The sequence below is a fragment of the Vigna umbellata genome, chromosome 1 (genome assembly GCF_029865625.1).
Source record: "Vigna umbellata cultivar VRB3 chromosome 1, Vumbellata_1.0, whole genome shotgun sequence".
In the NCBI taxonomy this organism is placed as follows: domain Eukaryota; kingdom Viridiplantae; phylum Streptophyta; class Magnoliopsida; order Fabales; family Fabaceae; genus Vigna; species Vigna umbellata.
The window spans coordinates 49949995-49972569 of NC_142165.1; the positions used below are offsets into that span (position 1 = coordinate 49949995).

General features: G+C 33.6%; 2 protein-coding genes and 1 pseudogene across 4 annotated transcripts; 1 reads left to right on the plus strand and 2 right to left on the minus strand.

The window, feature by feature from the left end:
• Window positions 1–6386: 6386 nt before the first annotated feature.
• LOC148205638 (uncharacterized) lies at window positions 6387–8531 on the minus strand (annotated as a pseudogene). Its single transcript, XR_015783786.1, has 5 exons — window positions 8286–8531; window positions 8000–8079; window positions 7739–7890; window positions 7511–7601; window positions 6387–7057 (listed from the first exon to the last, which is right to left on the minus strand). The product of XR_015783786.1 is annotated as an uncharacterized LOC148205638 (transcript).
• A 942-nt stretch (window positions 8532–9473) lies between these two features.
• LOC148205639 (uncharacterized) lies at window positions 9474–9797 on the minus strand. The gene has a single exon (XM_088104913.1). The coding sequence runs from the start codon at window positions 9795–9797 to the stop codon at window positions 9474–9476; it is 324 nt and encodes a 107-aa protein (XP_087961039.1).
• A 4351-nt stretch (window positions 9798–14148) lies between these two features.
• On the plus strand, window positions 14149–20453 carry LOC148205640 (protein HIGH CHLOROPHYLL FLUORESCENCE PHENOTYPE 173, chloroplastic-like). 2 transcript variants are annotated; one of them, XM_088103615.1, is made up of 16 exons: window positions 14149–14289; window positions 14683–14928; window positions 15055–15216; window positions 15367–15417; window positions 15844–15978; window positions 16368–16391; window positions 16537–16648; window positions 17093–17218; window positions 17320–17369; window positions 18035–18193; window positions 18274–18369; window positions 18452–18567; window positions 18657–18780; window positions 19416–19529; window positions 19696–19776; window positions 20065–20453. In XM_088103615.1, exons 1-16 carry the CDS (start codon window positions 14230–14232, stop codon window positions 20209–20211), a joined length of 1803 nt encoding a protein of 600 aa, XP_087959741.1. In that variant the 5' UTR covers window positions 14149–14229; the 3' UTR covers window positions 20212–20453. The 2 variants fall into 2 exon arrangements, with proteins under 2 accessions (XP_087959741.1, XP_087959742.1); XM_088103616.1 differs by lacking the exon at window positions 14149–14289 and having other exon boundaries at window positions 14788–14928; window positions 15071–15216.
• Window positions 20454–22575: the final 2122 nt, after the last annotated feature.

Consider the following 22575-nt stretch of genomic DNA (forward strand, 5'->3'; position numbering starts at 1 on the left):
CAAAAATTTAATTTCACAAATTATGAACCCTAGAACAACTTAATTAATCAACTTAATCTCAGTTCAAATACTTAAACATCCAACGTGTCAGACAGAGAATAGAGCAAATCAGTGATCACGTGGCAACGCCGTTTGCCACATCCACTGAAACTTAACACCGTCCAATTTTAAGGACTATTACTCAGAGTTTTAAAACAATAAGGACTAAAAACCATCAAAGTTCTGAGTAGGGACTAAAACCAAAATCGCTTGATAGTTCAGGGACTAAAAACATATTTAACCCTAAAAGAAAATAGTGGAGATGTGCAGAAGCACTTGGGGTGGTGGAGGGAGCAACACCCAAATACATGTTGTAAAGCCCATGTGTATCGCAAGAGTTGTTAGTTTGTGAACATTACTGAGTAAAGAGTCTTGCTCCCTCCACCACCACACAATATTTCCTACACCTCCCCAACTTTTCTTATTTTCAAAACTAACCTTATGTAAATATTTATTTTTTACTTTTACCTATTTTAATTTAAAACCATATTCTCATTCTCATTCCCATTCCCTTTTCTACTCCGGCAGTAACCCCACACCCCCACATCCTCACATAACCCCTTCCTTCCTCACATACCATTCCTCTCTCAAAGTTCCAACATTCTACTTCTCATTTTTATTTATTCTTCTTTTCCATTCCAGCCGGGACCTCCAACCCAACCACCACTTCTTCATCTCCAACCTCCCTCCAAAGCATACCCTATGTTACTATGGGCCATAGCCGACCGAACGGTAAAGGTGCAGAAGAGTCGGTCGACCGATGATACGTCTTAAGTCAATGAACCGATCGGTAAAATCAGTCCAACCGATGGTACCTCTCAAATCAATGAACCGATCGGTAAAATCAGCCGTTAAGGTAATCAATAGTAATAACTGTCGGGGAGTTAATGAAAATAATTGTCATTTATTGACAATTAATATTGTTATTCATTGATGGTTAATGAGTCAGACCTAACGCTAAACTCATTATAATTTATAAATATTTGTCTGACAAATAAGACAGGTAACTTTGAACTGAACTTAGAGCTCTGATAAGTAATCTTGATTACAAGATTTTTACGCGAGGTTACTGACTTGAGCGTCGGAGTGTCTTTTGCAGGCACCCTTCCCCGCGGCTTGGACAAGAAGAAGAGAGAAGACATCGCAACTGGATGATAGAACAGACAACTTTAAAATGTTTTGGATTAGGGTTCTAAATCCTGCCGAAACATTTTGGCGCCCACCGTGGGACCGGGCGGCATCCTAGGGAACCACGAGGACTAGAGGACCAATTCGCACGAATCGCGTTTTCTCCATCGCGCCTCAAACCTGCAGGGAATCAGAGGATGCCTCCGGCGAGTTTCTCTCCTTCCTCCGCCACCATGGCTGCTTCTGCCGCCACCGCCAACCGAGGAGGGTTCAGACTGAGCCAATCTCGACGGAGCCATCACAACTCCTCGACCTTCTCCACTCAACCTCGCTGGTGTCCTCCGACAACCTCCTCGGCGATGACCGCCGCCTCACCAAAATCACCCTCGCCGGAAAGGGAATCATCCACTAGAACTTGATCACCAGCGTCGGCGCCTTCAAAAAGCACGCCTACTACGTTCACTCCGCCGACTGGAATGCCTGCCAAATTGAGCATCTCGCCAAGGATCCTCAAGTCGTTCCTGCCTTCGCACCCTTCTCCGCGCCGAGCGGCTCAACCTCCTCGGCGATGACCGCCGCATTACCAGTTTCAGCGTCGGCGAACACCACTTCTTCCCCCGCGTTCCTTTTTTACTCTCACCATTTTTTATTCTTGGCTGATCTCAACAGGACAATCATTTAATATGGCAAAGGGTGCCCAGGCAAACTTCACCGTCTCCATTATCGGCAAACATGAAAATCCTCGTCGGAGAGGGACACCGCCCCCGACGATGTTATACCTTGGCCTTCAACCAGGACCAGGCTTACTTCTCCGCTGCCGACTAGGCCTCTAGGATGAGCCGTAGCGCCTCCCAGTGCTTCATCCGGTAACGCTGCTGTTGGTACTCGAGTTTTTCTCCATAGTTCGCTCGTGTTTGCCGTCAAACCTAGCCATGCTGTTACACTTCAAATCCGCTTTGAGAGCCTTCAATTTTTACTTGGTTTCAAATGGTCACGTGGGACCCACCGAGGTGGAAGAAAAAGAAACATGGAAGCTTTTCATTCATTGGTTGCGTTGCATGCACTGTCAGGGGTGACTTCACCATAAATTGTTCATTTTAGCCTTATAAAGGGAAATAAGTTAAATATATTGGGCCCAGGGCGAAGGTTTCCTATCAGTACAGCTCTTGGAGGAAGAAAGCCTTTAGCGTGAATCGAACATGGGTTCACCAGATGCAATATCACAAAGTCACATTAATGTGTAGGTACCGTTTGGCCATCATGGTTTCAAGATGTATTCCAAGAACCTATTGTAAGTCTCGTCCATGCTTTTTGTCGTTGTCAAAAAACGACCATTCAGGAATGCCAAAACCTCACTACGGTGTCTGGATAAAAGGATCGACATCCAGTGCAAAGCCTCGAAACGAGAAGTCGCCCTCTTCATGGTTTGACCCGTGTGAAACGCGAAAAGCAGGGAAATCGAGGGGTTCATTCTTCATAATACGCGACAACCATTCTTCAGGAAAATTTCTTCTTTCTTTTAATCTTTCTTTTAATCTTTCTTTCTCATCTCTTGCAATATGTGAGGAATTATTGTAAAATCACATTCTCTTATTTCTCTTCTTTTCTCTATTCTCTCTTTTCTTTCTTATATCATCCTGAGTTAAATAATTTACTGTTTTAGAATTCTTTACTAATTTTAATATCTTGATTTTGTCTACTTTTTTTTCAACAATACCCTTACAAATTTCTCTTAAAGAAGACATGATCAAATGTTTAAAATACGAAGTTTATAGAAATTTATTTCAAACTTACCTCTCTTTCTTAGTTTTTTTAGGTTTAAACCCTCATTTGTTCCTCATATTTGTTGGTCAATCTCTAATGGGTAATCGTTTTTTTTGTCTCAATTGGGTCCATAAACTTGTAAATTATTTTAATTTCGTCCAAATATTTGAAAAATTGAGTCAATTGAGTCCTGTCCGCTAACTTTTCACAAACGGCGTTAAAATTAGCTGATGTGGTACACACTTAATGTGCTGACATAAAACTATTATATTATGTGGAATTTTTTAACTTAATTAATCGTGTTTGACGTGGCACAATGAATTAGTAGTGTTAAGAATTTTTTAGGATTATAAATTTTTTAATAAAATAGGGTTAGAAAAAGGGAATTAGGGATTTCATCTCTAAATCCAATAGAAGAACACACGAGAGAACACCCAACCATCGTTCTCCACCATCATGCAAGCCCTGAGCTCGCTCACCCTCCGCGTTTCTCCCTTGAACCCGATTCGCGCTCCCAACAATGCCGCCAACAGAAAGGTCGCCGCCCCCAAACGCGTCTTCTTTGTCTCTGCCACGGCGTCATTCATATTTCACAAACAACAACCACCCCTCGTTTTGCACCCTTTTCTCTATCTGCACCAAGGCCCGTTTTTTACGCACCCCAACTTTTCTCCCACCTAATATTTTGATGCCCACCATCTCCTTTGCGCATTTCTGGGTTTCAACACTACGTTATTGTTTCGCCCCTACACTTCCACTATGTTGGGATTCAACTTTTTCCGTTAGGGTTTTAACCATCTAAACTCTTCTCTTGTTGCAACCAAGCAACTCTCTTATTGTTTGATTCATTTAGGTGTTTTGCAAAATCTGGTTTTGGTAACTTTTGGGGATTCGTTTGGTGCTTGGTGGGGTTCTCTGAAATTGTGTCATTCCATCTGTTTGTGTTATTTTTGGGTAATACACATAATTGGTTTGTTGAATTTCAAAGTTTTTTTTTCTTATTTTTACTGTTTAATGTTTTTTAACTACTGCGGGAATTAAGTTCTGTCTTGGTCTGTTTGTTGTGCAAGGGGAAAAAATTTCCCCTTCCGAACTATGTGGAAGAACTTGAGATAATAACTATCGCTGCATTGTGATTCTCATTGTTATGGGTTCTTTAACTTCTCCAATTTCTTTGTCCTCTGTTTCACTATTGTTCTCCTCATTATCCTTCAATGTACTCTCACTCTCCTTGTTGTCCATATTTTGATTCTTTAGATTCGTTTCTGGTGTCGGAGGGTACCCTTCTCTCAAGTTAAAGTCTCATATTTGCAGAGCTCTTAATCCTAAGATATGTCAATTGACAGAGATGAATGCTGATAATACTTAGACAATACTTAATAACAAATTAAATAACAAATCCACATAATATTCTACGTAATATAAGACATATACATCAACCGATTAAGTGTGCACCACGTGAGCCAATTTTAATGTCGTTTGTGAAAACTTAACGGACATGACTTAATTGACTCAATTTTTCAAATATTTGGACCTAATTGAGATAATTTACAAGTTTATGGACCCAATTAAGACAAAAAAAAACGATGATCCACTTAAGATTGACCGGACCAAATGAGGGTTTAAACCTATTTTTTATCAATGCGTTGCAAATCGTTATTGGATTATGATAGCATATTTTCATAATCTTTTTTACTTTTACTGGTGGACACATCAATTGTGAAGTCAAATGTAAAACTCTCCAAATTGTTTGTTTCTTTATATAACTTGCTCAACAAATCATATAAATACATATAAGAAATTAAATAAATAAATAAGTACACAAAAATTAGGGTATAGAAAATGCTAAGAACAAATTGCAGAGCAAAAGGATGATAGCATTTAGAAAGAAATAGTCTAGTTAAAAAAATGCAAAACAAACCGAAACTCTAATCTTATTAAAACAATGGAATCCAAATTTGTAAAGAAACAAATAGAGAAAAGAAATAAGCTTAAACGTGAACGGATCAAAGCACTGTAAGCAAGATATGTAAAGATAAAGTAGCAAACCATAAATCATGAAATTGGGAAAAATAGTTATTTATGAAAAGTTGCAGAGCATGAGGAAGAAAGGACGGTGAAATCACAATATTGATTCTCTGTCATTCGATGCTGACAAATCTGTGAAAAAGACTACGGAAAATCTGGGGAAATGACACAGGAGTCGACTTCTGCCGAAGGAATGGATGTTGAGGTGTAAAAAAATTAAGACAGTCACTGACATTGATTGGGATTTGTCAAATGATATATAGAAGCAGGATTTTGGTGTCTGAACGTAGCTCAGAAGTATTAGTGCAGTGGATTTTATGAGATAAATAAGGACAAATCTCCTCTTTCCAAGTGGATTTTATAAAATTAAAGTAGTGAAATTATTTATTGATTTTCAAAATTCATTAATTATTTTAATTGAACAAAAATATTATGAGCCTAGATTTATTAGGGTATTGCACTAAAGAATTGTCAACTTGTATAGACATGTTTACGACCAAAACTAATATAAAAATTCAAGATAGTAATAAAAATATTTCGGTTTTGCCTACTTTCAGATTTTTATTGTTGTCATTGTATTTTCATGTCAAAGTCATGTTAGTATCTAATATGATGAGGATTCTTACATTCTTACATGGAATGAACTATCTTTCATATGATTTTAATGCAATATTTGTTATTTTAATGCATCATAAATTGAGAATAGTGATTAAGTTAGTTTAATATTTTTTTAGAATTGGACATGTAGTGATTATATCCATTTTAGAATTGGACTGGATTGTCAGCCCACATCAGTCATGTGGATATACATCGGCACAAGCTGAATTCACAGTGCCTTAATACTACTCCTAAACTGACGCAACCAAAAGCTGAATCATTCTCGTGACATGTGAAGAAATAGGACATATAGGTCTTGCAAGCAAAGTATCATTGAAAACAATGGACAATCGTGAACACATTTTTTTAAAATATTTTACACATTTCATTTTAATTTATAATATATCAACACAATAAATAATAAATTAATAAAAAGTAAATTTGTATCAAAATTTATTTTTTCAAAAATAACTACAATCCTCATGAATAGAAGAATCAGTGAACACAAAAAAAGGAAGGTAAGAGTTAACTAAATTCATTTAAGTATTTATGAGCTTGAACTCCTAAACTTTAACAAGAACAAGAATGATATTTAATTTTTAAAATAAGAATAATTTTAAAACCAATAAGATTAAACTTCGTTACCCATTTACTTGTAATCTAATCACTTAAAAAAAAACTTATCTTCCAAAATTTGCCTACCTTATTCCCACTAAAGTTTAGCAAGACTACCGAGGAAGACAATATATTCATGAGTTTTCAGACATGTTTCAGGAAGTAGAAATTTTCAGAAAACGTTAAGAAAAGTTAGAACCAGGCAGGCTTCCAAATGTTAACAAAAACAACATTACCGAGTGAAGGCAGTTCATATTTATTTACATGCTTCAAAACAACGACGAGCGTAGTCCACACACACCCTTTACACCGACATCAACACCGTTACCAAAATTCCAAGAGTCTAAGTCTCTTGGCCACTATCACCGTTAGTGTTACTAACATCATTACCATTACCATCTCCGTTATCAACACCATTACCAAAATTCCAAGAGTCTTGCCACTACCGTTACCATTATTTCGTTTACTGTTGTCGCTTACCATTGCCATTACCATTACCAAAATCTAAGCTCATTACCGATAACAACACCGCTACCAAACCTAACAAGATTCCTCGGAGGTATTTACTATCAAAGAAACTTGGTTTAGTGTTCCCATCGGCATCAGCACCAGCATCCATCTTCTCTTTCTCAGTATCAGCATCCATCTTCTCTTTCTCAGTATCAGATGATGAGAATATGTTCCGAAGGAAACCAGGCACCCTACACCTCCTTACCAATTCAATGACACTATCCTTTAAATTCCGCAGACGATCACTCATTGGAAAACACGTTTGGCGAGTGAGACTTGGATGATGCTTCCATTTTTTCAGGTGTTTCAACTACTTCAGAAGCACAACTTGATAACTTTTCCACTTCCTCAGTTTCCTCTGCTCCAAATTCAGCCACTGAAACACAATTTGAATTAACATCTAAGCACTAAGAATGGATTATTTTTTAATGGCCTCTCCTATCAAACTCCCAAGAGTAGGGACAAAATTTTCACATCATGTGGTAACGTGAAAGCGGCATGACAGAGTTCATTCCAAAAGTAATGGGACAAACATTAAAAACAAGGACAATGCCTGAGTCCAATTCCTTGGATACTTTTTTATGTTGTTTTCCAAGTAGAATTGAACTACTAGAATTCTACCTTCGTAGTTTATGCTAAATTTCAATGTACACCTTTATTATGTGAATAACTGGAGTAAAACTCCACTTTTGGTTGGAGAAAAGTACTAAAAGCACTGAAGGAACAGTTCAGTTTTAAGTTTTGAAATTAAAAAAGAAAAAGTGAGTTTTCAGTTTTTAGAACGATCTATCCTACAGAACAAGACCCGTTAACTAGGAAATAGGATTACCTGTCAGTTCTGCTTGCAAGAGCCTGAAAGCAGGATTTTTCATGACTGCATTACATACATCTGGATCACAAGCAAGTGAAGCCACAGTAGCCTGGTTGAAACCAAAGACAAGTGAATTCTATCAATTAATTCAATAAATGAACCTAAACCTTCATTTAATAGCTTTTTAAATATCATACACAAAACAAGATTGCTAAAGAGACTGTAATTTTGACTTCATCAGTTTACCTGAAATTTACAACTTGTGCTAAGCAAATGAAAAGCCCGAATTAGATGCTCTGGCGCTGAAGGATTTGAAATTGTGCCATTAAGTGTAGGAGACAGCGGAGACTTCACAACCAGGAGATGAATAATAAGAAGAATCGGGAGAAAAATATAATCTGAAAAATCAAAACATAAGATCTCAGATAGAGAGAACTATCACTAGATCTAATATCCCACAACATATGTGTTTCGGATGCGAAGGGCTATGTCGTCCAATGTTCCCACATCTTTCTCTGCTCGTATCTCGTATGTCCGGCTCTCCGTTCTCGCTCCTCAATTTCCTGCTCCGTGCACGGGTGGGAGACCTGCGAAAGATTCCGATGCTAAAGTCAGTTGAGAGCAATGACGTTTTTCCGATAGAACAGTAGTAATAAACGTGCAGTGAATGCAACCTATCTACCATTCACCCTGGATCTGGATTTATAGTTTTCGCTATAGGCTTGGGATTAGTGAAAAGTTAATCACGGGCCAAATTCAACCCAATAGCTTTTAACCTCAACTTACCTTAAACCTGGTTAATTAACAGCATGGTCGGCCGGTCTCCCAAAGTTTGGCCTTTCGGCCAGTCAATCCCTATATGCGGCATGGTTAGCCGACAGTATGACCGGCCGGCCTCATTGTTGTCTATTCGGATGACGAGCGGCAAGATCGCGTAACGTACGGACGTCCGTCTTGGTGCGCCCACCCCTTTTTCATGATAAGCAGAAGCGCCCACCCCTTTTTCATGATAAGCAGAAGAATAGCGTGTTTGGTCCATTGTGAACATCCGGCCTAGCGTCCGGTCCCTACTGGTACAATGTGTCCACGTGAAAAAGAAAACCATCCTACAACTCGAAAACCAGCATGATCCAAAAGACAAAACTAATATCCATGGTCCCACGATTGCACTATTGACCCAAGAAAGGGAATTTACGCAGTATAACTTCATCAAGCATAACTTCTTCAAGACCAAAGTAAAATACTGGGAGTGAACTGATGACAGACATAGAACAAGAACATGTTTGGATAACTGTTGAACCCATTACAAAACTACATTCAGAAAAAAACATATATAAAGTATTATACTTCAAAAATGTGTTCAGCCAATCAAAATGGTTATCCAAACACGCATTAGGTTTAGCCGCACCCAAACTGAGACAATAATAATATATCAAGAAACAAGGATAAAATACGTTGAAGGAAAGAGTTTCAAAACGGAATAATAGGCAAAGTTAACAAAGGAAACAGTTTTTGTCCCTAGTATTAACAAGAAAAATTAATGAGATAAGATGCGAGCACTTCCTAACACTTATACTATTATTATGCTCAAACTTACTTTACAAAGGTGAATAAGAGCAAGAGACGAAGAAGGTATCATTTTCATTAAGATGTGGGTTTCCATATTTAGAAGAAAAAAAAGATTTGCTTAGAGAATTTAATTGCAATCCTCCCAATGTGTCGTTTAGACTATCAACATGAAAAGATTAAAACTTTCAACTTTCACTGATACTGAGCCAACAAACCCAAACGAAACACGGTTAAGAAGAAAAGGCCCTTACAGTAACCATAAAAATGTACACTTTAGAAAAACTAAGCACAGTTAAACAGCAAAACCAAAACAAAGACTTCAAAACAGAGATTGAAACCACATATACACAAAAAAAATAAGAAATAAATTAAATTTATATTACAACAATCATCATCAATTAAAAAAAATATTTTACTGATCAATGGCGTCCTTCAAGTCTGCAATGGCTTTCTTAGCTTCCTCCAAAGTGGGGACAGAAACGAACACCACCCTCGGCACAACCAAACCGCTGTTGTCGGCGGAGTCCCACTCATCCCACGATGCCGCCGTGTGCACCGAGACAACCTCGGCGGTCTTCGCTCCCTGCGACGGCACGCCAGCGACAGACAAGGGTGGCGACGCGTTGCGAACCGATTTCTCGGTCGGGAGCGCCACCGGAAACCCACGAAGACCCGACCAGAAGACGCCAATGCCGGTAACCTTCGCCGCCGTCCTCATAACTCCTCCGCCACCCATTTGAGCAACAAATGAAGTGAGAGTAGCACGAGAAAGGAATTCATACGTTGTGATCACTTTTATATATTCTACGCGGTACACATTCCTAAAAAATCAGCACAACATATTTTTTTTATTATCGCGTTATCTTATTTTAAATAGACGACGTTCAGTATTTCTATTAATTTTATATACTTTTTAAATAAAATATGTATTATTATTTTTCATGATGTGTGTACTTTATAATCTAAATGAAAATAAATCAGAGGAGCAATATAGATATAAATTTGAGTAAAAAGGGGGAACTAATTGTAGTAGGAAATGGTAAAAACTTAGAAAATAAATGTTTTATTTTTTATTTTACTATTGTAATTTGTATACATGTTAGATGTTTGTAAGATTTAAAATACTATAATTTTAAAATACAAGTAAGAATAAATTGGATATTAATATTTGTTATAAATAGCGGTGGAAGCACTTCATTTATTTATTTTGTAATGAGTTTATTATTTAAAAATAATAAATAAAAATATCACAAACTGATACATTTGATAACTAAATATTATTTAACTACAAAATATAGTAAGAATTATTGATGTCAGTAGCTAAAAATGTTAAATAAAAATTAATAAAAAGTAATTAGAAATTGTAAATTAATAAGAGAATATTGGAGTATTATGGAATTATAAATTATTATGATTCTTCCTAATTTTTAAAATTATTTATTGATTTTATTTATCTCTTATTTTCATAATAATATATGGGATGAGTGTCTCATTAACGGACACTCAAGCACGTCACAAAAATAATCATAATTATTATTATTAGATGAAATGATTGTGATTTACAAACCAAGTGATCATCTTACAAAGTGATCATCTTACAAAATAATTACATCTAAACATTGATAAATTTATTATATTATTATCAATTCGACTATAAATAGTTGCTAATTTAAAGTCATTTTAAAATTTATAAATAAATGTTTGAAATAAAAAGGTAAATGGTGATATTTAATATGTATTAAGAACTAAAATCGTGGAATCCTTATTGACATTGACATCAAGTGTTTTTTGGAGGTAACATCTAGGTTTAATAAAAGAGACAGCTAGGACAAACGACAAAGTAAAAACAAACATTCAAACCTTCAAAACATTCGTTATATCGTGACATGTTCATTTCGAGCCGATAACCGAAATATGTTTTCTCTTTTATTTTTAAATAAAATTATCCATAAATTCATTATTTTCATCCTCATCAAATTAGAAGAGGTAACTCTAAGTTGTATCATCTATGAGTATTTTATATTGTATTTTTTCAAAAAAATAATTATTATGTTTTTTTCATTATTAATATATTTAATTATGATTTAATTATCATACATACTATTTTAGTAATTACATTTAATAATATTTTAAATTTCTCTTTTTGGTTCAATATTAATTTAATTATATAAAGAAATTGCTTTTAAGATTGAGGTTAAAAAATTTTATTCTTTAAATTTTAGTAAACAATATAAGATTAGTTTAAAATTTCAACTCCAAAGATTTCATTGATGATGGTTTTAATCATTTAAGTTTGAATCTATTTTGGATATGTGAATCAAGTCTTTTCTTTAACAACAGTCTTTCACTCGTTTTTAATTCAATTCATGTTGTTAACATTAGTCTGGAATATTTATCACAGGTTCTCCGATGTCAAAGTTAATTCATTTTCAAATAGCAAGGGAAATCAATGCTTAATTAATGTGTCGTCTATCACCTTAACTTGAACCCCTATTTATAAACTTCGTAATATATTTTTAATTAGGATAAACCTATTTACAATCAAAACATAGATAATCGTGATTAAGCCTTTAAACATAATGATTTAAATTAATTAGTTGTGGCACCATGATCATCCGGTCTATTGCAAGAAATTCCTTTGAACTTAGGGTTGACTATTTGGCTAATAATCTACCAGTCAAGATATACTATACATATGCCTCCATGCTCGAGCACCGGCTAAGTTGCAAAAGGATTTATACTTTGAATGCTCGATGTTCTGTCGTCTTCTTTGTTGGTTGTTCGTGTCAAATTATGATCGTTGAGAGAGCCTACCATGATGCCTCGAACTTGACCCATGTCAGAATTTGAAACATTGGATTGTTTTGATATATGTGCTTCTATAGATAGGAGTGAGCCTGACCCATCATCTCCTGTTGTTGTTCAACACACCACTAATTCTTAGGATGTTTAGATTTATTTTAGGCTCATTCAGGCTTTTACTTTTACTTTTTGTAAAAAGTATAGGTTGTCGTCATTTGGATAGGTTTTTGTAGAAACCATACTTGTATGCAATGATGATCATATTTTGTCTTAATCAGGTTTTTTCTAGTTTAGCTTAACTATCTTTAATTTTAATTTAATCCATCATTTGGAATCTAAGTAAATGTACTTGTTATGACTGATTCGTTTAATAAGGTCTTTGCAAAAAAAAAATTCTTAATTGCTTTTGTTGATTGTAACGCGTGGTAGGGGTTTTATGTCTTGCCCTTAAGCACTTGTTTAATTTATCGATGATGAAACGTTAGGTAGGAGTCTTGTTGTCAGAACTCTTTCTTAATCAACAATTGTTAATACGATACACGATATGAGTTCCTTTTGAACTCCTCTTTAACCATTAAATTTTTCACAATCAAATTGTTCGGTAGGGGTTTTGTTGCCTTGAAAATATGATTTTATTGCTTTGGTTGCGTCACTAAAACGTCCCAAACCAAAATTCTTCTTAGGAAAAATGTTGGTGGTAAAAAAAAGTACGTTGGTCAAAGTTTACAAAGTTTAACTGGAGTAAAACTTAAGATGAGACACATTGCAGATATTAGGCAGACTCTTTCATTCTTCAATTTTTTTACAATCGTGAAGGATATTTCCTAATTCGACATAAGCTTGTAACATCATTCACTTTTCTCCCAATTAAGTCTCCTTCATTGAAACTTCTCAATTTGACTTCACTATTATATTTTTGAGTTACTATTCTCTTCGTTCGATAACTATTGTATTTAATTATGATCTAGTTATTATATATCATTTTAGTAATTACGTTTAATAATATTTTAATTTTATTTTTTAGTTCAATATCAATTATAATTATATAAAAAATTTCTTTTAACACCAAGGAAAACGAATTTTATTTTTTGAATTTTAGTAAAATTGATATGATTAGTTTAAATGTTAACTTCAACATTTTATTGATCATGTTATTAATAATTTAAATTTGAATCTATTTCCACAATATGAATGGAGCCTTTTCTTCAACAAACGGTCTTCCATTGATTATTTTCGAATCCAGTTTCTATTTGTCAACACCATTGAGAATACTTTTTAAAGGTCTTCCTATGTCAAAGTCATTTTGATTTAAATGGTAAAAACAAAAATACCTAATTAATCAATCATCTACCATCTACCATCTTATCTCTAATTTTTATTTATAAATTTTGTAATGGACTTTTAATTATGAGTTTAATTACAATCCAAATATAACTCATCCTGATTAAGCCTTTATTTAAAATGGTTTGAATTAACTAGTTTAAGCTTGATCATTCGATAGTCGTGACACCATGACCGTCCAATCTGTTGCTAGAAATTCTTTTTGAACTTAATTTTGATTGTCCGATCAATAATTGAAGGATCGAAATATAATGTATAATACCATTTATCAAACGTGCTTGAATATATTAATTTTTGTCAACAACAGGTGAGTAACGTACATTTTATTAAATTCATTACTTAGTTCGTCATATTCTTACTATTTTAAAAATTATAGAAAAAAATCATTTTCTATAATAAATATTATACCAACAAGATTACGAAACAAAATGACAGATTATCAGTGATATTACATTAAAAATGATAGTTGTGATTTAATTATTAATAAGTTAAAAATTTGAAAACAAAATCCAATTATAATTTTTTAAGTATTAAATTATGCAATTTTTGACAAAAGTATAATTTTTAAATGAATTATTTTGGTGATATCAAAATTGAATTGGTCACTAATTATTCTAGTAAAAACATAAACACATATGATAATTTTTTATAATAAAAATTAATAAAATTATAATTATTAAAAATATAAATTATTTATATAATTTAATTATAGATAGTTTTTATTTCTTTTCATTTTTATTCTTCAAGTTACCATTTTATTTAAATATAACTAACTTTTTAATTTAACTACTTTTTTAAATTAAATAAATAAAAATTATTTATTAAATAAATTAAAATCATATATATCTTTTTTTTAAAGAAAGAAAACAAAATGTAAGAAAATAGTATATATTTATTATTATAAATAAGTTGATTCTGGACCCAACTGAAATGGACACCTTCGATTTTGTGGTTGATATGAATCCTGCACTGTAAATATCAAGGCAACCTTAACTTCCCAACATATTGCTGCGATCATTTTCCAAATGGAAGCGTTTAGCACGACTCAATCCTCCTCTGCTTCCACGTCTCTTCTCAATTTTCAGGTATTACTCTCACGTTGGAACATATACCAACCCTCTTATTTCATCTTTTAACACTTTTATACTTAATAGTATTATGCCAAATTATCACAACCAATGTTGTAAACATAATTTAACTTCCTTGAATTTGCTACCTCTTTGATTTTACTGAGCCAACATAAAATAGGTTATTTCATGTTCCTTACATATTATCCTTTTACTCTTATCATTCAGTAAAATTGGGTTATCCCGGAAGTTCATTGAATGTCAAAATCATTTCTTGATATTGAACTTTGATTCTTATTTATGCTGTTGCTGAAGATGGAACTTCCCTTTTCATCAGAGCCAGTGAAAGTTTGGTACTTGTTGATATGATTTTTGCTTCATCTTGGTGCTCTTCTGTTAATTCATACGCAGGGGCCTCAGTTGGCTAAAAGAAAGTTTAGTAAGAATTCTCAACACACTATTTTGGCATCACCTACGCTACCTAAACCATTTCTTCAGATTTATGGTAGACCTCAGACATTAATTTATACGTCAACGAGAATTACTTCTGGAGCACACAGAGCAGCAATATCGGCTGAAGCTGGACGACAAAATTGGGATTTTGGAAGATTTGTAAAAACACTATACTTCTTCAATGGGTTTCCATCTCCTGCTAAGGTAACACTGTCTTCAACTTTCAACTAGTATAACTTGAGAGTAATAGGAAGGAAAAGAGAGAGAGAGCTAGAGGGAAAGACTGGTATGGATCTACTAATGAATATTCTTCATTTCTGAATTGTGAAGTTCTTTGACTTTCTAGTTGAGAAACTTTCTGGTCCTTCCCCGAGTGTAATGGTTAACACAATTAGAACTTCTGATATTGTCCTGGTAGCTGGAGCTACTGGTGGCGTTGGTCGAAGAGTAGTTGACATACTGCGGAAGAAAGGAATTCCCGTCCGAGTATTGGTATTGTTGTTAACTTACCTTTTTCACAAGATTTCATTGCATATAATAGTTTCTAGGTAAATAACAAAGAAAAGAATTTAGAAATTTTTGGTCTATTAATACTTGAATTTGGTGCATAACAAATATTATATTTCTGTCTATATTTATCAGGTTAGAAATGAAGAGAAGGCAAGGAGAATGTTAGGCTCAGATGTTGATTTGGTGAGTCAGTTTCATAATGTACTGAAAGACTTTACAAATGATCAAATAAATTCGTAGTATCTTAATTCGCTACATTTGTTTTGGGTTCTGAATTTTGCAAAAGTTGCCACCTTACATTTGTAGTTACCATTTTTGTTCACAATGAGGAGTTATTGGACCTAAATACAATGCATCCAGCAATGATGGAAGATAAGTAAGCTTGGTGAGCATGTGTTTGCGTAGGAGGAGATAATCAATTTGACTTCTGGCTATATCAAGTTCTTCATTGATTTTTCTGTGGAATATCTGCTAATATTTCAAGATTTTGTGGAATATAATGATGTTCCTCAGTATCGAGTGATTTGCAAAGAGTGCACTACGTAAATTGATTGTTTCTTTATCCATTACTTTTCTCTGCTGCCAACTTACCTTTATATGTGCACTAAGGTTATTGGAGACATTACAAAAGATAGCACTTTGATCCCTGAATACTTTAAAGGCGTGAAGAAAGTGATTAATGCTGCTTCTGTTATAGTTGGCCCTAAGGAAGGAGACACTCCAGACAGAGCAAAGTACAGCCAAGTATGTCCATTAGATTTATTTGGACAAACAAATTCGATTTTTCTTACACAGTAATTACTGCTTATCTTTCACTGAGAACTAGGTGTATAATCTACTAATGATTCTATTTGGACAAATTTTTCCATAAATACTTACAAAAAAGTCAGTAGAAAAGAATGAGATAAACTTCTTTCATATGCTAAAATTAGGTTATGAATATGTTAGGAAATTAACTTATGCATAAGATAATTTTAACTTGTACGAAAAAAAAATAACTGTTTATGGGAAAATTTATAACAATGGGGCCATTATCAACTTGTTACTTCTCTTAATTGTTCTAGTTACATGATTTTTTGGTGAATGCTTCATATTTATTTCTCACTAACGGAATGAAACTATTTTTGGTGCAGGGAGTTAAGTTCTTTGAGCCAGAGGTAGCTTACTGATTTTCCTTTCTGTTGAAATTATCTTCAGAGTCAGAGGTTTTGTTGTCTATTTAATTTGGAAGTACAGTTGGTCTGAAGCTTATTTGTGAAGTTCTTGAAGTTTCTTTTCTTAGTTATTGGTTGTTGAAAACAGATAAAAGGTGATTCACCAGAAAAGGTAGAGTACATAGGAATGAAAAATTTGATCAAGGCTGTGAAGGACAATCTTGGACTTCGAAGAGGAAGGCTATTATTTGGATTTGAAGGTAGGTTCCTAGTTGACAACACAATTAATTGTTTTTATTCAACGTAATTGCCAGATCAAAATTTTTATATACATGTCCAGTGACCACCAAACTTAACTTTGGTGCATAAAAGGAAACTTGTAGAAGCAGAATTGATTTTTATTCTTTCTTGAGGGTAGAGGGTGCAAGAGGCTACGAGGCACAGTTCATGCATTAAAAAGTGTTCTGAATCCACTTGGCTAATAGTTGGAAGAACAATTACGGGTTGATATATTGGATTGAGCTTTGAACTTGGAACATTAAGTTGCGAGACTGATTGCAGCATCTCTGTTGCATGGATTGGCTTTGTGCTTGTAACATGCTATATTTATATTATACTGCTGGTTTTTACCTTTGTTTTTGAGTGTTTCAGTTTTAATGCTGTGCATCCTGTGAATGGAATTTTCTTTTCTATTTTCCTTGCAGGCAATAATTACAGGCAACTTCCTTGGGGTGCTTTAGATGACGTGGTAATGGGCGGAGTTAGTGAAAGTACTTTCCAAATCGACCCAAATGGGGGTGAAAATGGTGGGCCAACTGGGGTTTTTAAAGGTATGTGTCAAATTCTTGACAATGCATGTGATTTCGCTTTTGGGGGAATTTGTAAGCTGTATTTTACTGCCCAAAATAATACAACTTTGTGTCTAGTTCAGGCGTTGTTTCAACGGCAAACAATGGTGGCTTTACAAGCATTAGAACTAAGGTAATGAACAGCATTTATATTAACTTTTCAATGAGTTCAGGCAATTGGCAGTGACATATGTGATTCAATACTAGACCACTGTATGAGAATAAAAGTTTACATTTTGATTAAAATATTATTTAAACCAACTCTGACGCAATCTTTTTTTGAAATCTTGAAAATGAACTCAACTTGTTCTCTTCAATAGAAAAGTATCCTGTGTCTTCATTCCTAATGTTCCTCTAAATTCTGATTAGTGGATATAAACTCGGAATCTCTGTGCTGGTTCACTTTTAGCAACTTGATAGTTCAGTGCTAGTGAAATGTATATATATTAAAGAACCGTTTGGTTTGAAACAAGGAAAGCACTTATTTATTAGGTCAGTAAGAAATGAATACAGTTTTCCCTTGAAAGTATGTAATTTGAAGTATGAAATAAAGGTTCAGAGAACATCATCATATAAAATATTTTGCATTTATTATTTTTTCTAGGATTATATTTTTCCATTAGTTGGATTATTAACGTTTAACTGTATGTATGACTGTAATTATTTCTAAGTTTTTGGAGTTTCAACCTGCCTATGGCTAATTGTTATTGCTGTGATTATAGTATATTATGATTTCACTTTAACCAGTCACTTATTGAAATAAAGTTCTTATATAAAAGGAGAGTTCTTATATTTCAGAATTTCTCAGAACCTGAAAATCTTTCTGCATATGATGGTTTGGAGTTCCGCCTAAAAGGTGATGGCCGTAGATATAAAATCATTGTTCGCACAAGCAGTGATTGGGACACTCTTGGTTACACTTCAGGCTTTGACACTGAAAAAGGAAAATGGCAATCGGTAGGTATCATCTATTGCTGTTGCTGCAGTTTATACTATCTAATACATGCTCAAGTGTTTTGTTCTTTTGTTTTTCATAGATTCAAGTGCCATTTTCTTCCTTGAGGCCTGTATTTCGAGCAAGAAGTGTGTCTGATGCTCCACCATTTGATCCAAGCAATGTTGTATCATTACAGGTATGGCTTTGCTTGTACTCCATTATGTCTTTTGGCTTAGAAATCCCACTGGTTCTTAACGATGGAGCTAAATTCTCTGCAGCTCATGTTCAGCAAGTTTGAGTATGATGGTAAATTAAATGAAACTTTTGTGGAAGGTCCATTTGAGCTTCCAGTGTCTAGCATAAGGGCATATATAAAGGATCCAATAACACCCAGGTAATAGCCTTATCTTTTTGGCTGTCTTTTCCATGCATTTCCCTAACATACTTTATCTTTTTTTGTACTCCTTTATGTGTCACATCTAGGTTTGTACATGTGAGCTCAGCAGGAGTTACAAGGCCTGAAAGGCCAGGGCTTGATCTAAGTAAACAGCCTCCTGCCGTTCGATTAAACAAGGAACTGGGTTTTATTCTCACATTTAAACTAAAGGTAAAATATCTGGTGATGATTCCTTGTTTAGCACAGATACATTAATATTACTAAATTTATAAGATCAAGTGTTTGTTCTTGTTTAACTTAATAACTACTTGATTTTAGAACCTGAGAGTTGACTGAACTGGAGCAAAACTGATGAACAAAACCAATTTGAACGGGTTGCTGTACTTTTTTTGATTTAATTTGTTTACAATTATAAAAAGTATTTTTAATCAAACAAAAGTCTGCTCTATACCAAGTTACAAAAAGGCCAATGTATGAGGTTTCCTCATAAATTGTTATTTAACCTCTATTGATTTTTTATCTTACAGAACATGGAATATAATCACTTTGCGTTAATTTGAATGGCTGCCTTAACTTTTTTTAATAATTGTGTTAGTTTATTAGTCATAATATTATATACCAAAAATATATATTTAACGATTAGCGGTTCCAACCACAGTTCAACTTAATAAATCATGAATCACCGTCTTCACAAGTTCAATAACTGGTTTGGTTTTTAAAGCATTATTGCTCACACATGTAAATTCCTTCTAATATCTTTTATATGTGTATGTGTGTGTGAGAAATTATCCAACTGTCAAACTGTTTTGACTACTTTACATATAAAGTGGCTAATGTTGCAACAGGGCGAAGATTTGCTCAGGGAAAGTGGCATTCCTTATCTAATCGTGAGGCCTTGTGCATTAACTGAGGAGCCTGCTGGTGCCGATCTTATTTTTGATCAAGGAGATAATATTACGGTATCGTGAAAACAAAAGATGGATGCTTTTCTCAGTTCAAGTGCTCTGACTAAACTGTTTATCTCACAATACATTTCTGCTTATTCTCGATATTTTTAGCAATTCATTGTAACCATATATATAGTAGCATTTATCTCATTGCCGAATGCTATGCAAAACTTAACAGGGTAAAATATCAAGGGAAGAGGTTGCTCGTATGTGTGTAGCTGCACTTGATAGCCCTTATGCGTGTGACAAAACATTTGAGGTCGGCCTTTTCTTTCATTATGTTCATGTTATTCACAATCTATTTAATATTTTTACGTTTTCTAAATGCAATGTGAACTTCTCTTGATCCGGGGACCTCCATTTTGGAGAGTCGCCTGCTTCATAAATCTAATATTACCCCTGTTGCTGCTTCTATTATGAAATAGCAGTGATATTCCATTTTGGTTTTTATATGGAACATATGCATGTAATCACATGGATCTAGTATTTGATTATGGTCATTCTCACTCTATTTTACTATCTACATAATCTTTAACATACATTGCAGGTCAAAAGTGTCATTCCATTTAGTGAGCCATTCACTGTGGATCCAGCAAACCCTCCCCCAGAAAAAGACTATGACATATATTTTAAAAATCTAAAAGAAGGCATTACAGGGAAGGAAGCTCTCCAACAAGATCCTGTATCTGTTTAGTGTTGGAGTATTGTACAGCTATGAACATTGCAGATGCCAGAATACGTTGAGAGCTATACAGTCTTTTGATCTTTAGCGATCTAAACTTGACAAATTTGTTTACCTTCTAAACCAAGTTACATACGACCTTTACTTTACAAGATGCATGTATATTTTGTCTTTAAATCATGACCTTTTTCCTCTTTTGTTCCGGCAAATAGGAAATCAAAATTCAAACTGTAAGGTAAAGTTATCATTTTTCATTTCTTATAGCAGTTTAAGTTTTTTTTTTTTTAAAAAAAAAAAATCAAATGAGTTTGAGTTTTATATGAAATAAAAGTGAACAAGTTAAGTATCTTATAAGAAAAAATACCTATGAAACCATTATCTTAAGTTTTTTTAAGATGGAGGCACTATCATTTTCGTATGCTAATTTGATTCAAATCAGTATTTTTATTAAATCTTTTTAGTGAATTTTTCTTGAAATACCTTAGTAATATTTTTAAAATGCATTATGACGGTTTAAAATTAATTTTTATTATATTCAACTTCTTTGATAAAGAGTATTTTGTCCAATTTTTCTTTAGGAAAAAGAAATTTGTACAGAACACTAATTACAGAGCTTTTTCACTGGTGTCTGTAGTTCGATTATGATCATCAATGTTTCTTAAATTGAACGGATGTTTCCTTGTCTAATCAAAATTATATGGATTGAATTCTGTTATTTGTTGTGTTACATTCAACCCAACCTAATTCTGTCCTAATGAATTTGGTTTACGTTAGAGCTAATAGAGAGTTTAAATATTTTAATTTTTTCAGTTAGAACTTTTTTTATTGCCTGAACATTAAAACATTATAAACTCAGACATCGATTTGTAGTTCCAATCATGGTATCAACTATATTGTTTAAGAGAATAAAACAATTGACCAGTCCATGCTAATTCTCTATAATAATTATTATAAATTTCCGTATAAATAATAAATTATTTGTTGCACATCATGTCAGTGATTAAGGGAAAAAACAATAAATAAATTAAAAGAAAAAATTGTTCTATAGTTACAATTTTTACACATGTACCAAAATTACAAATACCAAAATGGATTGGAATCCAAATATTGTATCTTAAAGGATCAGTGCTTTACTTACACAATTCAATATTTTCATATTGAATAAAGTTTAAAGAAAATAATTAATTTGTAGTTTAATGTTCTAAATTAAATAATATATATAAAAAAAATAGAACTTGTTTTTTTATCAAATAGTTAGCCTGCAAGGTATGATAATGTGAAATTTGGATGAGAAGTCGAAAATAATGGAGCTTACTAAATAACTCCTCGTTCAACTAATTAAGTATTTATTCAGTTCTTATTTAACGTTTATCATCAGCTCGTGATTATTCAAAGCTTAATTTTAATTCCTTAAAAAGTTGAGCCAAAAAGTCAAGTGGTGGGTTTGTAATTCCTTGCAGAACTCAATCAAGTATCCAACTTTAGATGCAGACAGTTTTAAAGATGTATAATTATGACAAACCTATTCATAATAAAAATCTTAATTTCTAGGATTAAATAATGGAAAATGACACTTGAACAACCATTTTTGACAACATTTAGACACGCGCACACGTGTCAAAATCTGAGTGGTCCATTTTCATTTAATTTTTCCAACTAGACCACTCAGATTTTGACACGTGTGCGCGTGTCTAAATGTTGTCAAAAATGGTTGTTCAAGTATCATTTTCCTTAAATAATTCCAATGACAAATATTACTCAAGAAAACAAGACAATGAATCATATAAAATCATTAAGAGAAAACAATAACATAATTCAAACTTGATAAGAAAGAATTTTAGTATTTTTTCATGTCGATCTAATAAAATGTCATATATAATTATTTTAAATGATGTGATATTATTTTAATTGATAGTCAAAGAATAATTGATTATCATTCAACCCAATTCCCCTTATGAGTTTCTCGAGGAAATTATAATTTTTAAGTGTCACTTCATCACACAATATGGCATTGCTTTCGCGATTCCTGAAAGCCTGTGTTTGTGTTTTTTTTTTTTTTTGTGTTAGTCATTTTCAAGTGTGGAGCAAAGAAAGGTGACATTGTCACACCCTATGTGGCTTCTAATTTCATGAGTGCATTGGCGAATTTGAAAGACTTGACTTGTCTTGAATTGTGTTCTTTTATCTTTGATGAGTTGCTATATAACTACCTATAGAAGAAGAATCTTATGGGTGGTGAATTGAGAAATCGAGAAAGAATATTAAAACATGGTATTGGTAGAGAAGTGAAATTGTGCTGACGAAGCCTATATGAACATGTGACTATTAGTATATCTTAATCAAGAATGAATAACTGGAAAAAGAGAATGATGCTAG